The sequence below is a fragment of the Chiloscyllium plagiosum genome, unplaced genomic scaffold (genome assembly GCF_037043375.1).
Source record: "Chiloscyllium plagiosum isolate Xiang-an unplaced genomic scaffold, Cpla_swu_hap1 HiC_scaffold_9, whole genome shotgun sequence".
In the NCBI taxonomy this organism is placed as follows: domain Eukaryota; kingdom Metazoa; phylum Chordata; class Chondrichthyes; order Orectolobiformes; family Hemiscylliidae; genus Chiloscyllium; species Chiloscyllium plagiosum.
The window spans coordinates 22,378,561-22,396,548 of record NW_028270147.1 but is presented as its reverse complement, the minus strand read 5'-3'; the positions used below and the strand labels follow the sequence as shown (position 1 = coordinate 22,396,548).

The window sequence follows — 17,988 nt, the reverse complement described above, 5'->3', positions numbered from 1 at the left end:
CCGCACCACATGTAAACTTTAAAAGAAACACACTCAATCGTTTAAAAATAAAGATGTTTTTTTTTCTGGTCGAAAGCTGGACGGCATTGGTCCATCTTCCAACGGAACCCTGTGATTCATGGGCAATAATCCTTGAGACTCGTGTCTTGTCGGTGCAACTCGTGATTTTCCGGGTTGGGAGCTGGGTATTGATGGAGATTGTTGCATTCTCAGTCTGGAGGCGGGAGCAGCAAAACTCCTGAAGAGAGTCCTAAGGCCGGGTGTGATTTGGGCAGGAGACACGCTATCTCTGCAAGCGGCCTAACGCAAGCTGGGAAACTGCTCCCCAGTATCTTCCCCCTCCCTCAGACCCCGAGAGGATGTGTACAAGGGTCCACCCCTACAGGCAGGGGGAATGAATGTGCCTCACGTCCCGTCCTTGACTCACCCCACAGCCTGGGCTGTTCGTCCTATGTTGATGTGAATCACCTTCATCTCTCAAAAATCGAAAAAAGCCACAGCACATGAAAATAATAACCAACACCTCCCCCCCCACTTTGAAAATCTCAGTTGAGCTAAATTCCAAAAAAAACCCCGAGGTGTGTTATGTCAGTCCGAGAGAGTCTGTGTGGGAAACCGCTCTGTGTTTCATGTGGGTCTTTCTGAACCGTTCCCAGCCGCACAAAGAAAATATCGCGCTCAGAAGAATTTTCTTTCGCATTGGGATTTGCGGTTTGAAAGCTCTGTGCGAGTGGAAGAAATGAAGGAAAGTTCCAGCATAGTTTTAGTCTAGAGTGGCCGGAAGGGAGAGACCCAGATAAACTGTTTAAGGTTTCGATATAAACTCTCATAATGACACAGGACCAGGGTGGAAACAGAGATTGTCCGATAGACAGCCTAATGGAGGATGTGCACTTTCCCAGATAGCTTTGTTGAACTGAAACACATACATTACTTCATAATGAGGTCAATATTGGAACAAAAGCATTTCTGGCTAAAATGATGAGTAATTAACTCCACTGTGAAGAATGGTTTTAAATTATTATGAGGACAGTATCCAGGGTGTACTGTTCGAATTTTATTAATTCAGGGCAACACCAGTATTTATTGCCCTTCTCTTACTGCCCCGAGAAGGTGAGTTGAACTGCCTTCGCAAATGTCCATGTTGTGTAGGTATTACCCAGTGCTGTTAGGGAGGGATTTTTAGGATCTTGACGCAATGACAGTAAAGGGACAATGATATAGTTCTAAGGTTTTGAGTTTAAGAGTGAACTTCTGGGTGGTAGAGCTATTGAGTTTTGAATGTGCAGCAAATTAAGCTTTGACCAGTTGCTTGAGGGCATCTTGTTGCATATTGATGCTACAGTGGTGGAGGGTGAGAATATTTAAGATGGCTGATGAAGTGAGCTGCTTTAGTTTGGATGGTGTTGATTTTATTTTGGAGTGTATTTGGAGCTGCTCTCCTCTGGGCAAATGAAGAGTACTCCAGTCCATTCCTGACTTGTGACCTGTAGATCATTGCCATACTTTGGGTAGTCATGAGATAAGTCACTTACTGGCAGGTTTTCCAGTGTCTGACCTGCTGCAGTGGCTACAGTATTTATCCCCCTGGCCCAGTTCATTTTCTGGTCAATGGTAGTCTCTGGGTATTGAAAGTGGAGGATTCAGTGATGGTAATCCATTGAATGTCATGGGGCAATGGTTGGATTTTTCCTTTGCCTGGTACATCTGTGCTGTGAATGACACTTGTTGTTTATGGGAATTGAAAAGTGTGATGCTGGAAAAGCACAGCAGGTCAGACAGCATCCAGGAGCAGGACAGTTGATGTTTCAGGCATAAGCCCTTCCTCTGATCTCCCTCACTTTCTCCTATTTATTATTTATCAGCTCAAGCCTCAATGTTGTTCAGGTCTTGCTGAATGTGGACATGTATATGAGGAGATATGAATGGTGCTGAACATTATGCAGTCATCAGTGAGTATCCTTATTTCTGACCTTCTGTTGGAGGAGAAATTCTTGGTGAAGCAGCTGAAGATGGTTGGGTCTAGGACCTGAGGAGCTCCTGTGTAGATGTTCTTGAGGCTGAGATGATTGATCTCCAACAACCACAAACAGCGCCAACTGTGCCAAGTATGACTCCAGCCAGTGGAGAGTCTTACCCTGGTTCCTCCTGACTTGCTCAGATATTTCTAAAGTATCATGCCTCAGCTTCCTCTTTTCCTCCACCCCCCCCCCCCCCCCCCACCCCCACCACCACCACCACCCTCTACCCCAACTATATAACTTTCCTCTCAGCTTAACTTCTGGTATTATCCTTGTTAGAATCATTTTCAGGGTGCTGCTCGGTTTTCCTAAACCCTTGTGCATTATTGTACCCTTTCAGAGAATTCATTCCCCAGTCCTGCCAACAGGAATTCCAGTGGCTCTTTCACCATGCACATCTTCATTGCTTTCCATTTCACTGCTGCTGTTCCACAAGGTGTTTGCCAAAACTTGCTTTCTCAGCTGTGTTTCAAATTGTGAACCCATTCCTTCTCTATCTTTTAGCTTTGCTTCTTACATTCTCTGTCACCATGTCTTCCCCCACTCCAGTTTGACACCTCATTGTTCTGCCATTTACACATTCCGATCACTTAATCTGAACTATCAAAGTCCCCCTGCACTTCACCCCTCTCCCCGGCTCCCCCCACCCCCCCCCCATTGCATAAATGCTGCCCCCCTCCATACTTCTCTTCAGCTCTGATGAAGAGCCATCTAGACTTAAAACTTGCGCTTTCAAATAAACCTGTTGGACTATAACCTGGTGTGATATTTGACTTAGCCATGACCCTAATGAATTGCGGATCAGGCTCGATGGGCCAAATGGCCAGCTCCTGCTTCTATTACAATGAAACGTTAGCTTGCTCTCTCTTCATGGATACTCCCTGACCCACTGTGTTCTCCAGCATTTTTTTGGTTTTCAGTTCTTTATCCAGTCGATTCTCTGGATTTCTGCTTGTCCAACTTCCCTTTAAACTTTAATCCTCTGCAATTCTCTTCCTATTCAGTTTAATCTTTGATACTTCTCGCTGTGTTCAAAGATCTTTGTAAAGACATTTGCCCACAATACTTTACATGAGGCACATTGGTATCAGTGACTCATTGTACATGAAGGCAACACTTTGGTAACAGGGACACCAGAGTCTTTTGTATCCCCCTTTAAATCCTTAACACACTGTCTGTTCCTTTCATAAAATACTCTGGGAAGTTCTTTCACATGAAGAACATAGATGGGGTGTTACTTTGTTGGTTTTGAGCCATCAGCTTCTGATTCTGTTTAATACCTGTATAAACATAGTCTCTCTCCCTGATGTGTTACATAACATTGTAAGTCCTAGATTACCTTGAACAAATAACACAGAAACTGGCAATTTGATTCAAGCAGTCCATTTATGCTCCACTTGAGGTTCCTTGTATCTTCTGTCATCATTTGGGGCGGCGCGGTGGCTCAGTGGTTAGCACTGCTGCCTCACAGCACCAGGGACCCAGGTTCGATTCCAGCCTCGGGTGACTCTCTGTGTGGAGTTTGCACATTCTCCCCGTGTCTGCGTGGGTTTCCTCCGGGTGCTCTGGTTTCCTCCCATAGTCCAAAGATGTGCAGGTGAATTGGCCATGCTAAATTGACCATAGTGTTAGGTGCATTAGTCAGAGGGGAATGGGTCTGAGTGAGTTATTCTTTAGAGGGTCGGTGTGGACTGGTTGGGTCGAAGGGCCTGTTTCCACACTGTAGGGAATCTAATCTAACCATAACTCCCTACTGTATACCCCAGTCCTTCATATATGTTTCCACAGTGCTGTCAAACAGGAGGTCCAAGATAGTGGCCCAGTGATGATGAAGGAATGCAAAATATTTATGAGCCAGCATGGTGCGTGAGTTGCAGGGGAATGTTAGACCGTAAGATGTAGAAAACAGAGGAGACCATTCAGCCCGTTGAGTCTGCTCTGCCATTCAGTGAGATCATGGCTGAGCTGATAATCCTCAAGCTACTTTCCTTATATCCCTTAAACCCCTTCCTGATCAAAAATCTGTCTGTCTGAGCCTTGAATATAAGACAGTAAAACGTAAGGCAATGTGCCTTATTTTAGGAGAAAGTGAGGACTGCAGATGCTGGAGATCAGAGCTGAAAATGTGTTGCTGGAAAAGCGCAGCAGGTCAGGCAGCATCCAAGGAGCAGGAGAATCGACGCTTCGGGCATGATGCCCGAAGCGTCGATTCTCCTGCTCCTTGGATGCTGCCTGACCTGCTGCGCTTTTCCAGCAACACATTTTCAACAATGTGCCTTATTCGGTGAGTTGCTGCACTGATTTCTGCAGCAAATGCATATTGCAGCCACAGAAGCACTGGTCCTGGTAATGGTGGATGTTGAAATGATGGGTGAGCCTCTGATCAAGTGGAGCAGGTACAACATGAATGGGTGAGAATTGTGGAGTTAAAATAACAGATCAGATAACCACACAGCCGGCTGAAAGGGAGGCACTCCAACTCTCTGAAGCTGAGGCCTGGGTATATTTTACCACACCTGTGTTTGTTGATGAAGAAAACAGTCATTACAGGCAGCTGAATCTCCTTGAAAAACAGCATGTAGTAGGGCAACTGACTGCATATTTTTATTGTTATAGTCAGGGACAGAAGTAGTTTGCTCAGATTTCTAACAGCTGGAGCATTTTAATTCACTTTGATTCCCACGTTGCCCACCCTTTTGATTCAAACAGCAGACTACAGTATTTTAACCTTGTTTTCAGTCACTGAATCAGACTCCCAGGTGAGAGTTAGGGGTGGATCCAGTGGAATTAAATGTAGAAATCTTTACATTCATCCAAAGTCACAATGTCACACCATCAAGATCTACCCCTCAGGCTATTAATCCAGATGAAAGTTATTCAGCTGGTAGTGCAAGGGAGATAAAAGTAGGGAAGTCTTGCTACAACTGTAGCAAGGTCACAGTGAGACCACGTAGAGTCATAGAAATGAACAGCATGGAAACAACTCATCCATGCTGACCAGATATCCCAACGCAATCTAGTTCCACCTGCCATCACATGGTCCATATCACTCCAAACCCTTCCTATTCATATACCCATTCAAATACCTTTTAAATATTGCAATTGTACCAGCCTCCACCACTTCCTCTGGCAGCTCATTCCATACAAGCACCACCCTCTGCGTGAAAACGTTGCCCCTTAAGTCTCTTTTATATCTTTCCCCTCTCACCCTAAACCTATGCCCTCTAATTCTGATTCCCCATCCCAGGGAAAGGACCTTGTCTATTTACCCCATCTGTGCCCCTCACGATTTTATAAACTTCTGTAAGGTCATCCCTCAGCCTCCAAAGCTCCAGGGAAATCAGCCCTAGCCTATTCAATCTCTCCCTACAGCTCAAATCCTCCAACCCTGGCAACATAGAACAATACAATGCAGAACAGGCCCTTTGCCCCTTGATGTTGAGCCAACCTGTGAACCTGTCTCCCTACACTATCCCATCATCATCCATATGCTTATCCAAGGACTGTTTAAATGCCCCTAATGTGGCTGAGTTAACTACATTGGTCAGCAGGACATTTTGTAACATCCTTGTAAATCTTTTCTGAACCCTTTCAAGTTTCACAACATCCCTCCGATAGGAAGGAGACCAGAATTGCACGCAATATTTCAAAAGTGGCTGAACCAATATCCTGTACAGCCACAACATGACCTCCCTACTCCTGTACTCAATACTCTGACCAATGAAGGAAAGCACACGAAACGCCTTCTTCACTATCCTATCTACCTGTGAATCCACTTTCAATGAGCTATGAACCTGCACTCCAAGGTCTCTTTGTTTAGCAACACTCCCTAGAACCTTACCATTAAGTGTAAAAGTCCTGCCAAGATTTGATTTCCCAAAATGCAGCACTTCACATTTATCTAAATTAAACTCCATCTGCAACTCCTCAGCCCATTGGCCCATCTGGTCCAAATCCTGTCCACTATACCTCCAATTTTGGTGTCATCTGCAAACTTACTAACTGTACCTCTTATGCTCAAAACAAATCATTTATGTAAATGATGAAAAGTAGAGGACCCAGCACTGATCCTTGTGGCACTCCACTGGTCACAGGCCTCCAGTCTGAAAAACAACCCACCACAACCACTCTCTGTCTCCTACCTTTGAGCCAGTTCTGTATCCAAATGGCTAGTTCGCCCTGTATTCCATGAGATCTAACCTTGCTAACCAGTCTCCCATGGGGAACCTTGTTGAACGCCTTACTGAAGTCCATACAGATCACATCTACCGCTCTGCCCTCATCAATCCTCTCTGTTACTTACAGTCATAAAGTCATATGGATGTACAGCATAGAAACAGACCCTTTGTTTCTACTTGTCCATGCCGACCAGCTATCCCAACCTAATCTAGTCCCGTTTAACAGCACTTGGCCCATATCCCTCTAAATCCTTCCTATTCATATACCCATCCAGATGCCTTTTAAATAATGCAATGATACCAGCCTCCACCACCCTCTGCGTGAAAAAGCTGCCCCTCATGTCGCTTTTATATCTTTCCCCTCTCACCCTAAACCTATGCCCTCTAGTTCTGGACTCCCCACCCCAGGGAAATGACTTTGCCTATTTATCCTATCCATGCCCCTCATGATCTTATAAACCTCCATGAGGTCACCCTTCAACGCTCCAGGGAAAACAGTCCCAAGCCTATTCAGTTTCTCCCTGTAGCTCAAATCCTCCAAACCTGGCAACATCCTTGTAAATCCTTTAAGAACCCTTTCATGTGGATTAATGGTCCAGGAGAAGAAAGTGAGTACTGCAGATATTGGAGATCTTCTTCAAAAAACTCAAACAAGTTTGTGAGACATGATTTCCCACGCACAAAGCCATGTTGACTATCCCTAATCAGTCCTTGCCTTTCTAAATACATGTACATCCTGTCACTCAGGATTTCCTCCAACAACTTGCCCACCATCGAGGTCAGGCTCACCAGTCTATAGTTCCCTGGCTTGTCCTTATCACCTTTCTTAAATAATGGCGCCACATTAGCCAACCTCCAGTCTCTGAAGTAATGCGTACAGTTCGGAACCCCTTATTTGGGGAGTGAGACCCTTGCATTGGAAGCAGTTCAGAGAAGGTTCCCTTGGATAATTCCTGGGGTAAATGGGTTGTCATACAAGGAAAGGTTGACCCTAAACTAGTGCAGGTCAGGCAGCATCCAAGGAGCAAGAGAATCGACGTTTCGGGCATGAGCCCTTCTTCAGGAAAGAAGGGCTCATGCCCTTTCCTGAAGAGGGGCTCATGCCCGAAACATCGATTCTCCTGTTCCTTGGATGCTGCCTGACCTGCTGCGCTTTTCCAGCAACACACTTTCAGCTCTGATCTCCAGCATCTGCAGTCCTCACTTTCTCCTAAACTAGTGCAGTTTGGAAGAATGAGAGGTGATCTGATTGAAACAATTAAGGTTCTGAAGAGGGCTGACTGGGTAGTTACTGGAGGAATGTTTCTGAATCTAGAAATGAGGGGACCAGTTTAAAAACAAGGGATGAAAACAGAAATGCTGAAAAATAAACTAGACTCGAAAAGTTAGCTAGCTCTCTCTCCACGGATGCTGCCTGACCTGCTGTGATTTACAGCAATTTCTGCTTTCAGTGCAGATTCCAGCATCAACAGTAATTTGCTCCTTCAGGAATCTCCCATTTAAGACAAATATGAGGAGAAACATCTCAGAGGGTCATTAGTCTTTGTAATGCTCTTTCATAGAGAATCGTGGAAGCTGGGTGATTGAAAATGTTCAAGGCTGAATTACTCAGACGTAGACAGATAAGGGAGTCAAGCATTTTGGGGAATGGAAGGAAAGTAGAGTTATGGTCGTATTACATCAGCCATGGTGTTACCAAATGAGGAATGAACTCAATGGGCTAAATGGCTTACTCCTGCACCTACCTCTCTAGATCTTACAACCACATTTCCAAGAACACCAGGGTTGGACACAGCAATATATTTGGGATGTGTTACATCAAGTGAAGTAAGTTTTAAAAATTATTTTCAAAACAATTTTCAAATTGAGAAATGCCACACAATAAATTAATGAGGTAGAGAGTGTGATGAGTCTGTGACTTGTGGAGAAAAATACCAGCACAGATTTGATGGCTTGAATGGCCTGTTTCTCTTGTTACACTCTAATTCTCCATGCAATATATTAATAAGTATTCATTTGTTGTAGGGAGTGATGGGTCTGCCATAAATAGATAAATGAATTTGATTGCTCATTTTATACTCCTCAACCACCTGATGAAGGAGCAGCGCTCCGAAAGCTAGTGCTTCCAAATAAACCTGTTGGACTATAACCTGGTGTTGTGTGATTTTTAACTGATTGCTCTTGTACACTGATCTTTGATGTTTACCCATCATTGGGGTGTTTGATGTCTTTTTTTCGATGGGTAAAGGCATTTAATTGGAGCAGCAAATAGTATCAAAAGACATGTTATGGATCACAGGAAAGTGTGAGTGGTAAATCACTGTGAACAAACAGCAATTAGAACATCACTTCCATGTGTTATTATGTTAATTCCCATTCTCTGATGTAGGATAGGAAACACCAGATTAGAAATTCATTCTGTTGTCCCCCTGGGGCTCAGTGAATCACCCAGTTAACCACAGGCATATTCTGATCTAGTGCTACAAGTGTTCAGCACGTTATCCTTAGTTTAGGAAGGGATAATAAAAATCATAAAACCAAAAGAACTGTGGATGGTGGAAATCTGAAACAAGAACAGAAATTGTTGGACAATTGCAGCATGTCGGGTAGTGTCAAGTCATAGAGATGTGCAACACAGAAACAGACCCTTCGGTCCAACCCGTCCATGCTGACCAGATATCCTAAACTAATCTAGTCCCACCTGCCAGCACCTGGCCCATATCCCTCTAAACCCTTCCTATTAATAAACCCATCCAGATGCCTTTTAATTGTTGTAATTGTACCAACCTCCATCACTTCCTCTGGCATTTCATACATTCACTACCCCCTGCGTGAAAAAAGTTGCCCCTTAGGTCCCTTTTATATCTTTCCCCCCCACCCTAAACCTATGCCTTATGGTTCTGGACTCCCCCCACCCCAGGGAAAAGACCTTGTCTATTAATCCTATCCCTGCCCGCCATGATTTTATAAAACTCTAAGGTCACCCCTCAGCCTCCAGCGCTCCAGGGAAAACAGCATCGATGGAGAGAAATCAGAGTTAACGTTTCGGGTCCAGTGACCCTTCTTCCGTTCAGAGGAAGGGCCACTGGACCCGAATTGTTAACTCTGAGTTGACTGCTTTCCAATGAATTGTCACTCGGGATGCCTCCCCTTCTAATAGGGTCTGCTAGCCTTTGGTCAGAAAGAGTACATAATTTAGCCAATGCATTGGCCATTTGGCAGTGTAGCAATGATGAGGTAGCCTGGGACTTAAAACCAAACTATCATCAGGCTGCTCCCATGAATTGGAGATGCCGGTGTTGGACTGGGGTGTACAAAGTTAAAAATCACACAACACCAAGTTATAGTCCAAAAAGTTTAATTGGAAGCACACTAGCTTTCGGAGCGACGCTCCTTCATCAGATGAAGGAGCGTCGCTCTGAAAGCTAGTGTACTTCCAATTAAACCTGTTGGACTATATCCTGGTGTTGTGTGATTTTTAACTTTGTGCTCCCCATGAAGGCCGCCTTTACAGGAGCTATTGATATTTGATAAGATGATTCCACAGAATCTGCACAGTGCAGAGGCAGGCTATTCAAACCTGTCTAGACTGCTCCATCTCTCTAAGCATTTCAGCTTCTGCCATTCTCCTGCCTTTTCCCCAGAGAACTCGTAAAATGTTTTCATTCAAATAACCATCCAATGCCGAGATTGAACCTGCACCCACCACACTCTAATTACTTGCTGTGTAATAAAAGGCCTTTCGTCCAGATCACATTTGCTTCTTTTGCAAAATACTTTAAATCCGCACCCTCCAGATCCTGATCTATGATTGGGAACAGTTTCTCCCTATCCATTTGATCTGTGTTCATGGATTTGAAAACTTTGATCAGATTTCATTAGACATTTCCTCTCCAAAGAAAACCGTTCTAAATTCTCTAATCTTTCCACATGACTGAAATGTCTCATCGCTGGAATGATTCTCATGAGCTCCTTCCTCACTCTCACGAGGGCAATATTCTGGTAACTTGTCAGAGGAGATGCCACTTTCTTTCCTTTGCATGGTTGAAGTAGCATCACATGGAGACAAGATAGTGAAGAACGCAATTTGGCACACTTACCTTCATTGGTCAGTGCATTGAGTAGAGGTGTTGGGTTGTCATGTTGTAGCTCAATAATGCACTGCTGAGGCGACTTTTAGAATACTGCTACAATTCTGGTCGCCCTGCTATAGGAAGGATGGTGTTAAACCTGAGAGAATGCAGAAAAGATTTCCAAGGATGTTGTTGGGACTGGAGGGTTTGAGTTATGAGGATAGGCTGGAACATTTTCCCTGGAGGATCAAAGCCTGATGGGTGACCTTATCGATGTTAATAATATCATAAAGGGCATACATAAGGTGACCAGCCAAGGTCTTTACCCAGGGTAGAGGAGTTCAAAACTAGAGGACATAAGTTTAAGGTGAGAGATGAAAGATTTAAAAGGGACCTGAGGGGCAACTTGTTCATGCAGAGGGTGGTGCTTGTATGGAATAAGCCATCAGAGGAAGTGTTAGAGGTGGGTAAAATTACAACATTTAAAAGATATTTGGACAGGTGCATGAATAGGAAGGCTTTAGTGGGATATGGGCCAAACATGGAAAATGGGACCAGTTAGGTTTGGGATATCTGGTTGGCATGGACGAGTTGGGCCGGAGTCTGTTTCAGTACTGTGTGATTTAATTGAACTTGGATATGATCACTGTTTTGGGATGGACGTGTAACTGTGAATGATTGAGTTCTTGCTTTGTACAAAGTGAACCCTACCCTTTAGAGAAAGGGAGGTCTGCAGATGCTGGAGATCAGAGTCAAGGGTGTGGTGATGGAAAAGCACAGCAGGTCAGGCAGCATCCAAGGAGCAGGGGAATCGACGTTTTGGGCATAAGCTCTTCATCAGGAATGAGAACTCCATCCTCTACCTTGTTCTTACAGCTGCTTAAGTGATGTCTGCTGTGGAGCATTTCCACAATCTGGTTTTCAGAACAACAACAATTTGCATTTATATACTGCCTTCAACACAGAAAAATATCTCAAGCCATTTCACAGAAGTATTATCAAATGAATTTGAAATCAAACCATATAAAAATATATTCAATCATAGAATCCATAAGTTTGGAAGCAGGCCATTCAGCCCATTGAGTCCAAACTGACCCTCCAAAGATAATTCTACCCAGACCCACCCCACCACCCCATCCCTGTAACCGTGCATTTACCATGGGTAATCCACCTACCCTGCACACCCCTGGACATTATTATCAATTTAACATGATTAATCCATCTAACCTGCGCATCTTTGGACTGTGGGAGGAAACTGGAGCACCTGACGGAAACCCACATGGACATGGGGAAAACGTGCAAACTCCACACAGTTACCTGAGGGTAGAATCAAACCCTCTGGCACTGTGAGGCAGCAGTGCTAACCTTGCTGCCCATGCTAGGACAGGTGACCAATGGCTTGGTCAAAGAGATGCGTTTTAGGAGCTGTCCTGAAGGAGGAGAGAGAGGTTTCAAACTGCAAGGAGAGAATTCCAGAGTTTAAGGACCTGGTCACGTGAAGACACGGCCGGTGGAAGAGACATTAACAGCTGGGGAGCATGACAAGCCAGGATCAGTGGAGCATTGGGATCTCAGAATTTCAGGAGAGATTACAACAATGAGACCATGGAAGGATTTCAAAATATGGCTGAGAATATTAAATCAAGGTATTGCTGTGCGAATGGGAGTTGATGCAAGTTAGGAATCAGCCAGTGGAGCTTTGGATACGTTCTATACGCCCAGTCTCTGCTCTATTACCAACAGCAACTGGCCCTATAAAACATGGACCAGTGTGACTGTCCATCATTCTTCCAAACCTCTGTCCCTCTCTTGTTTTCCTGGCGCTAGAATTCTCAACCAGGAGAAAGAACCTCTGAGAAGACTGAGGGATGACCTCGTACAGATGCAAGGTCATTAAAAGGATAGATATAGAGTAGATGTGAGCAAGATCTGAACTCAGGGACCATAAATATGAGTCACCAATTAACACAAAAAGAAATTTAGGATTTTTTTTACAGACAATAGTTAGCACGTAGAATTTTCTACCACAGGCACTCTTCGAGTTGAATTGTGGAGATGCATTTAAAGGGAGGCGAGATAAATATAGGGAGAAGGTTATGTTGAGAGGACTGAGATGAAGAGAGGTGGGAGATGGATTGTATCAGTATTGACCACAGTATAAACCACAGCAAGGACCTATTGAACTGAATGGTCTGTTTCTGTGCTACAAACATTTTGTTATAGTTTGGTAAGAACAGAGACTTTTTATCGTACTGAACGAGAGAATGACTCAATGTTGTCAAGAATCTGTTCTAGTTTATACTGACTGACTTGGCGTTGATGTGAGGCTGTGGTAATTAATCTGTAAATCAATTCCCTTTTAATTCCTGGGATGTAGGTGTCACTGGCAAGGTGACATTTAGTTGCCCAACCCGTAGTTACCCTGGTGATGGTGGACGGCATCCTTCTTGAGCCACTGCAGCTGAGAAACTAAACCAGACAAACCATGTAGATCCAGTACTTAACAGAGCAGGCTAGAGACTGGGGACTCGCCTCCGGACTCCACAAATCCTGTCCGCTATCTACAAGGCACAGGTCAGGAGTGTGATGGAATTCTTGCTCCACTTGCCAGAAAGTGGCTTCAACAACACTCAAACAAACTGGGTCAAGGCAGCTCACTTGTTTAGCACCACATCCACCACTTTAGATATTCAGTTCTTCCACAATCAGCAGATAGTATCGGCAGTGTGTATTGTCTCAGGCAGCTCCTTCCAAATCCACAACCACTGCTATCCAGAAGGACAGGGACAGCAGGGACATGGAGACACCACCAGCTGAAGGTTCCTTTCCAAATCCCACACCACCCTAACTTGGAAATATATTGCCATTCCTTCAGTGTCACTGGCTCAAAACTGTGGAACTACATTCCTTGCTAGCAGTATTGTAGGTGTACCTGCACCACATGGACTGCGAAGGTACATTAAGGCATTGTGCTGCTACCTCCTCACAAGGGCAAGTAGGGATGGACAATAAATGCTGGTCTAACGAATGATGCCCAAATTCCATCAAAGAATAAAAATAGCCTGTCTGATGAAGGAACTCCCAAGTCTTATACTTTTGCTGGGACTTCTGTATGTAACCTACCTCACGTACATTCTCTGGTGTACCACCAGAGGGCACTGTAGTGCAAGGTTGACTTATTTGAATCGGCACTGGAGAGACATCCCAGGGCTGTCTGATTATCATATAGCTCTCCATTCTGTCAACTAAACTATTTCTTTTAATGAAATAAAAAGAAAGTTTCAAAAGAGGATCGGCACATTAGACAGAATACCCACTTTCTGTGAGACATCATTCAATAATTTGAATTTATAATTAATGTAAATTAATATTTGTCGAAATATTTTCCTTCCATTTTCCCTTCTCTGGGACTTAGTATGCACCTCACAATGGATCAACCCCATTTATGGGACATTCAATTATAGTTTATAAGCAATTGTTCTGCTTGAGTCAGGCCTCCAACTGAGCCCAAGACAACTGCTGAATCTCACAGGGTCCATGTGAGATTCAATCCTTCCCTAATCAGAAACCCTACTGGGGCAGCACAGTGCCTCAGTGGTTAGCACTGCTACCTCACAGCCGCAGGGACCTGGATTTGATTCCAGCCTCGGGTGACTGTCTGTGTGGAGTTTGCACATTCTCCCCGTGTCTGCGTGGGTTTCCTCACACAAGGCAAAGATGTGCAGGTTAGGTGAATTGGCCATGCTAGATTGCCGTAGTGTTCAGGGATGTGTAGGTTAGGCGCATAAGTTAGGGGTAAATGTTGAGTAATAGGGTAGGGGAATGGGTCTGGGTGGGATACTCTTCGGACAGTTGGTGTGAATTTGCTGGGCCGAAGGGCCTGTATCCCCACTGTAGGGATTCAAATTCTAAAAGTAAGGGATTTGTAACCACTCGGTGAGAGCTATGATCCCAGGGCGACCCTTGTCATTCAGTTACCAGGTGGAGTTGCCGTGCCTGGCTGAAGACATTGCTGCAGGTTTGGTCACTTTCTGGCAGCAGTAGCTGGAAGATCCCATGTCCCATTCTGGGAGACTCCCTGACAGTCTGACAGAGAGCTTCTTCCAGCAGTTGGACAGAGGAGCTGCCTGTGACTGGGCTTTGCTCTGACAGGGGAAGGAAACAGGATATGCGAGGTTTTCCCCACACTCATAAGTGTCGCTTCAGCAGACACTGAGGGCTGACCTTATAGAGGTTTATGAAATCATAGAGCGAATAACCAAAGTCTTTTACCATGAGTGGGAGCTCCAAAACTAGAGGGCATAGGTTTAAGGTGAGAGGGAAAAGATTTAAAAAGGAGCAAAGGGACAACTTTTTCACGCAGAGGGTGGTGCGTGTATGGAACTGGTGGAGGCGGGTACTGTTACAATAATTAAAAGGTAATCTGGATGGGTTTATGAATAGGAAGGGTTTAAAGGGACTAGGTCAGATTGGGATGTCTGGTCAGCATGGATGAATTGGATCGATATGTCTGTTCCTGTGCTGTATGACTCTATGCAAAAAACCCATTTTAAAATCTGTTGACTGCATTATTTTCCTTGGGGATAAGTATGGGAATGTTATGGTGGAGACTGGGAGAACCTGCAGAATTTCATTCATTGGTCTGGATTTTCTGATGGCCATACTCCAGCAGAGGTGGGAGGTGTGCATAGGGAACCATGTGGAATTTCCATTGTAGCACACTTTGAAGAAATTGTGTGAAAGGTGGAAATTTCCTCGCAATAATTTCTGCCCAGCCAGATGCTCTTTTCCTCCTGAAGGAGGGAGAGTCAGGAATTGAGGGAGGTGAAAGTGGGTGGCATAGATATTACTGTTGGTGCAGGTGAGGGGATTTCCTGAGCAAGTGAGCAGGCAATGCGCAGGTTATGGGGATTAGTGGTATCTGGTAGTTGGGGTGGGTGAGAGTGAATGAGGAAGATGTTGCAGGTAATAGTGAGAATGGTAGGGTATAGTAGCAGAGATAGGGTCAGTATAAGGTATCTACAGAAGATGGTGGCACTTGCCCTGACAAAGTACAGAAGGACATTGAGCTCCTTCCTGTAGTGCTGGGTGTCCTACAGACATCTGAGACAGCTCTAACCCAGGTAAGAACCTTGGAGCAGGCTGGCATGGCCTGGTATCACACTCCCTTCCTGATGGAAAACCAATGCTGCCCTCCAGGTCCCTGCCCACACTGACTCCCCCGAAATCAAATGTGATTCTCATTACGCGAGCTCAAACAGTAATTAAAGTGGTGGGTTTGGTGAGGTACAGCAAGAATCGCTCACTCAAACTCGACATGACTCGCACTTTCCGGTAAAGGTAAGGTTCAGCCCTTGATTTAACTCCAGAGTAAATATTCAGCAGGTCCTATACTTATCTCGTGCACACCCCCAGATACACCCTCCCGCCCCATAGGCTCCTTCCACCACCCCCAAACCCTAACTGGACCTGACCACCCACCACCTCTTCCACCTGCTCCTGACCTAACTCCATGTCATCTCCCGGGATTTGTCCATCATTCTCCACTGTCCCAGAGCCCATCTCCGTTGCCATGCCACTTGCTCCTGCTGCCCCATGCTTGCTGCTTCCCCCTTTTTCCCGCTCCTCCTTCCCTGACCTCTTTCGCCCTCTCCAGAGCCACTGCCCTTTTCTCTTGTGCCCTCTGTTTCCCTGCTCTGGACTGATTTGTCTCCAATCACCAGGGACTTGGCCCGGCCCCTTCTCCCATCCAGAGCCTGATCAATCTCAGCTCGCCAATCAGCCCCCCTCCCCCAATCTTCCTGAAACCCACATCAAACTGACACCCACCTCCCTCCACCTTCACAGGACCCGATATCTCCCACCCACTTCAACTTGCCCCCCAGACTGCATTACTTACCTGGTTCCCTTACCACCTCACAATCTGGCATCCTAACCACTTGGTACCCTACCCCTCAAACCAAGCTGGTAGCAGTGTTCCTTGTAATTTTTTTTACTGCGTGACAGCAACATCCGAAAGCAGAAGCAATCATTGGCCAATCAATTCACAGAGATTCCCAGTGGCTGCAGAGCTTACAGGGAAGGTTGGCTGGCACCCAACCCACCTGGCACTTGGCTCGTTACCCAGCTGGTGCCCTACTTACCTGCCCGTTTCCGACTCCAGAACTACAATCAAGATGGAAAGGCTTGTGCTTTTAGAATGTTGTCACATCTTTCAGAAAATCCTCGCCATGCTTAAGCACTTGTAAAGAATATTTTGAAGTGCATTGATTTATAGTGTAGACAAATAATGACGGAATGGTGCTGGATTGGAATCTGTGGTGCTTGGCAAAGTGCGGTCTTTTTAAACTGATGAAGCTACAAGGAGTTGAGCATAAAATCAAATGCATCCAGGATGAGATCAAAGGTGCAGAAATACTACGGTTCCTTCCATGAGGAAAACAATATTTGAAAAATATTCGGGATAGAAAGTTTACTTTGTTCTTGCAAATAGTGATGCTGAGCTCTACGTTTATGAAAAGGTGAGACATAGGCAGTGACAGAGATGAGGTAACTCATGAATGCACTATGTTAATGAGTATGAAAGCAGAGATGGAGTGACAAGTGAATAATGATAACATGGCAAACAGTGGTCCACACTGGTGTTTTGTTGAACTAATAATTAAATGTAAGTGAATTATCAGCTCATTAAACTGATATTAATGGAGAGGAAGTTGCATTAGGAATCAGAATCGCTCATAATGCTCAATGGCAAAGTAGACCACAGAGCCACACACACACACAGATATCAACACAAATGTTTGTGTATACCCTCATTCACATACTCAACATTAGCTCAAGGGTTTGCATGTGCCTTTTAGTCTTTCATATTTATTTTCTGCTTCTTATCTTTGTCCCACGGGATTAGAAAGTGAGAGGGTGGATACATAGCTCAGTTGTTATATCTCCAGGCAACTGTCACAATCAGAGTTACTCATGGAAAAATAAACCTTTATGAGGTGAATTTTTGAGAGCTGTGTACAGAGCTTCTCCTAGCTCATAAAATAATGCAGTGACGGAAATTAATTTTTTGTAACTAAATATCATTAGATCAATAAAAACAAATAAAATGCATCATTAGCAGTTTGGGAGAACACTCTTTCCTGTAGGTTAGCAGAGTCATTACAGTGTTAGCTTGATTGAAGCAAGGGTATTTCTAACTGCTCGGCGTGAACAGTGTGACCAGTGTAATTCATCTCCTGCTGCTATTGATTTGAAATTAAAAAGACCAGCTGGAAAATGGAAATCACGGCCAAATATGCTTTTGAACTCCAAGTAGGTTCAGTGAGTGAATCTAAATGAAGTGTGCAGCCGTTACCTTTGGGTAACAGAGCAAGGACTGGCTGGAGGGATTTTGACAGACTCTTTGTTTCTGCTGTTCTGTTTTCAGTTCTCTAAGGACAGGTACATAATGGACTCAACACCTGAGAAACTGAAAAAGGAGCTGGAGGAAGAACTGAAGTTAAACAGTGAAGACCTACGAAGTCATGCCTGGTACCACGGCCAAATTCCCAGGAAGGTAATGCTGCTGAACATTGCTTGGTTTGATCTGGACCATGCCATTTATTTTCCTTTGAGCTGTGGTTGTTCACTTTCCTTGAATAGTCAGACCTGAGCTGCTAGAAATTAGTGCAGAAATGAGACAATGTTTCCTACATGGGATTCCTCCAGAGATCC

The 17,988-nt window shown here is 44.7% G+C and overlaps 1 protein-coding gene across 3 annotated transcripts in view; it reads left to right on the top strand.

Moving 5' to 3' along the window:
• The window catches only part of bcar3 (BCAR3 adaptor protein, NSP family member), a 188,151-nt gene that overhangs the window by 142,448 nt on the left and 27,715 nt on the right, over positions 1–17,988 (top strand). For all 3 annotated transcript variants that reach the window (XM_087990469.1, XM_043698829.2, XM_043698830.2), the window contains one exon: positions 17,702–17,830. In XM_087990469.1, coding sequence (XP_087846595.1) covers positions 17,702–17,830 — 129 coding nt within the window. The remainder of the gene's footprint in view (positions 1–17,701; positions 17,831–17,988) is intronic.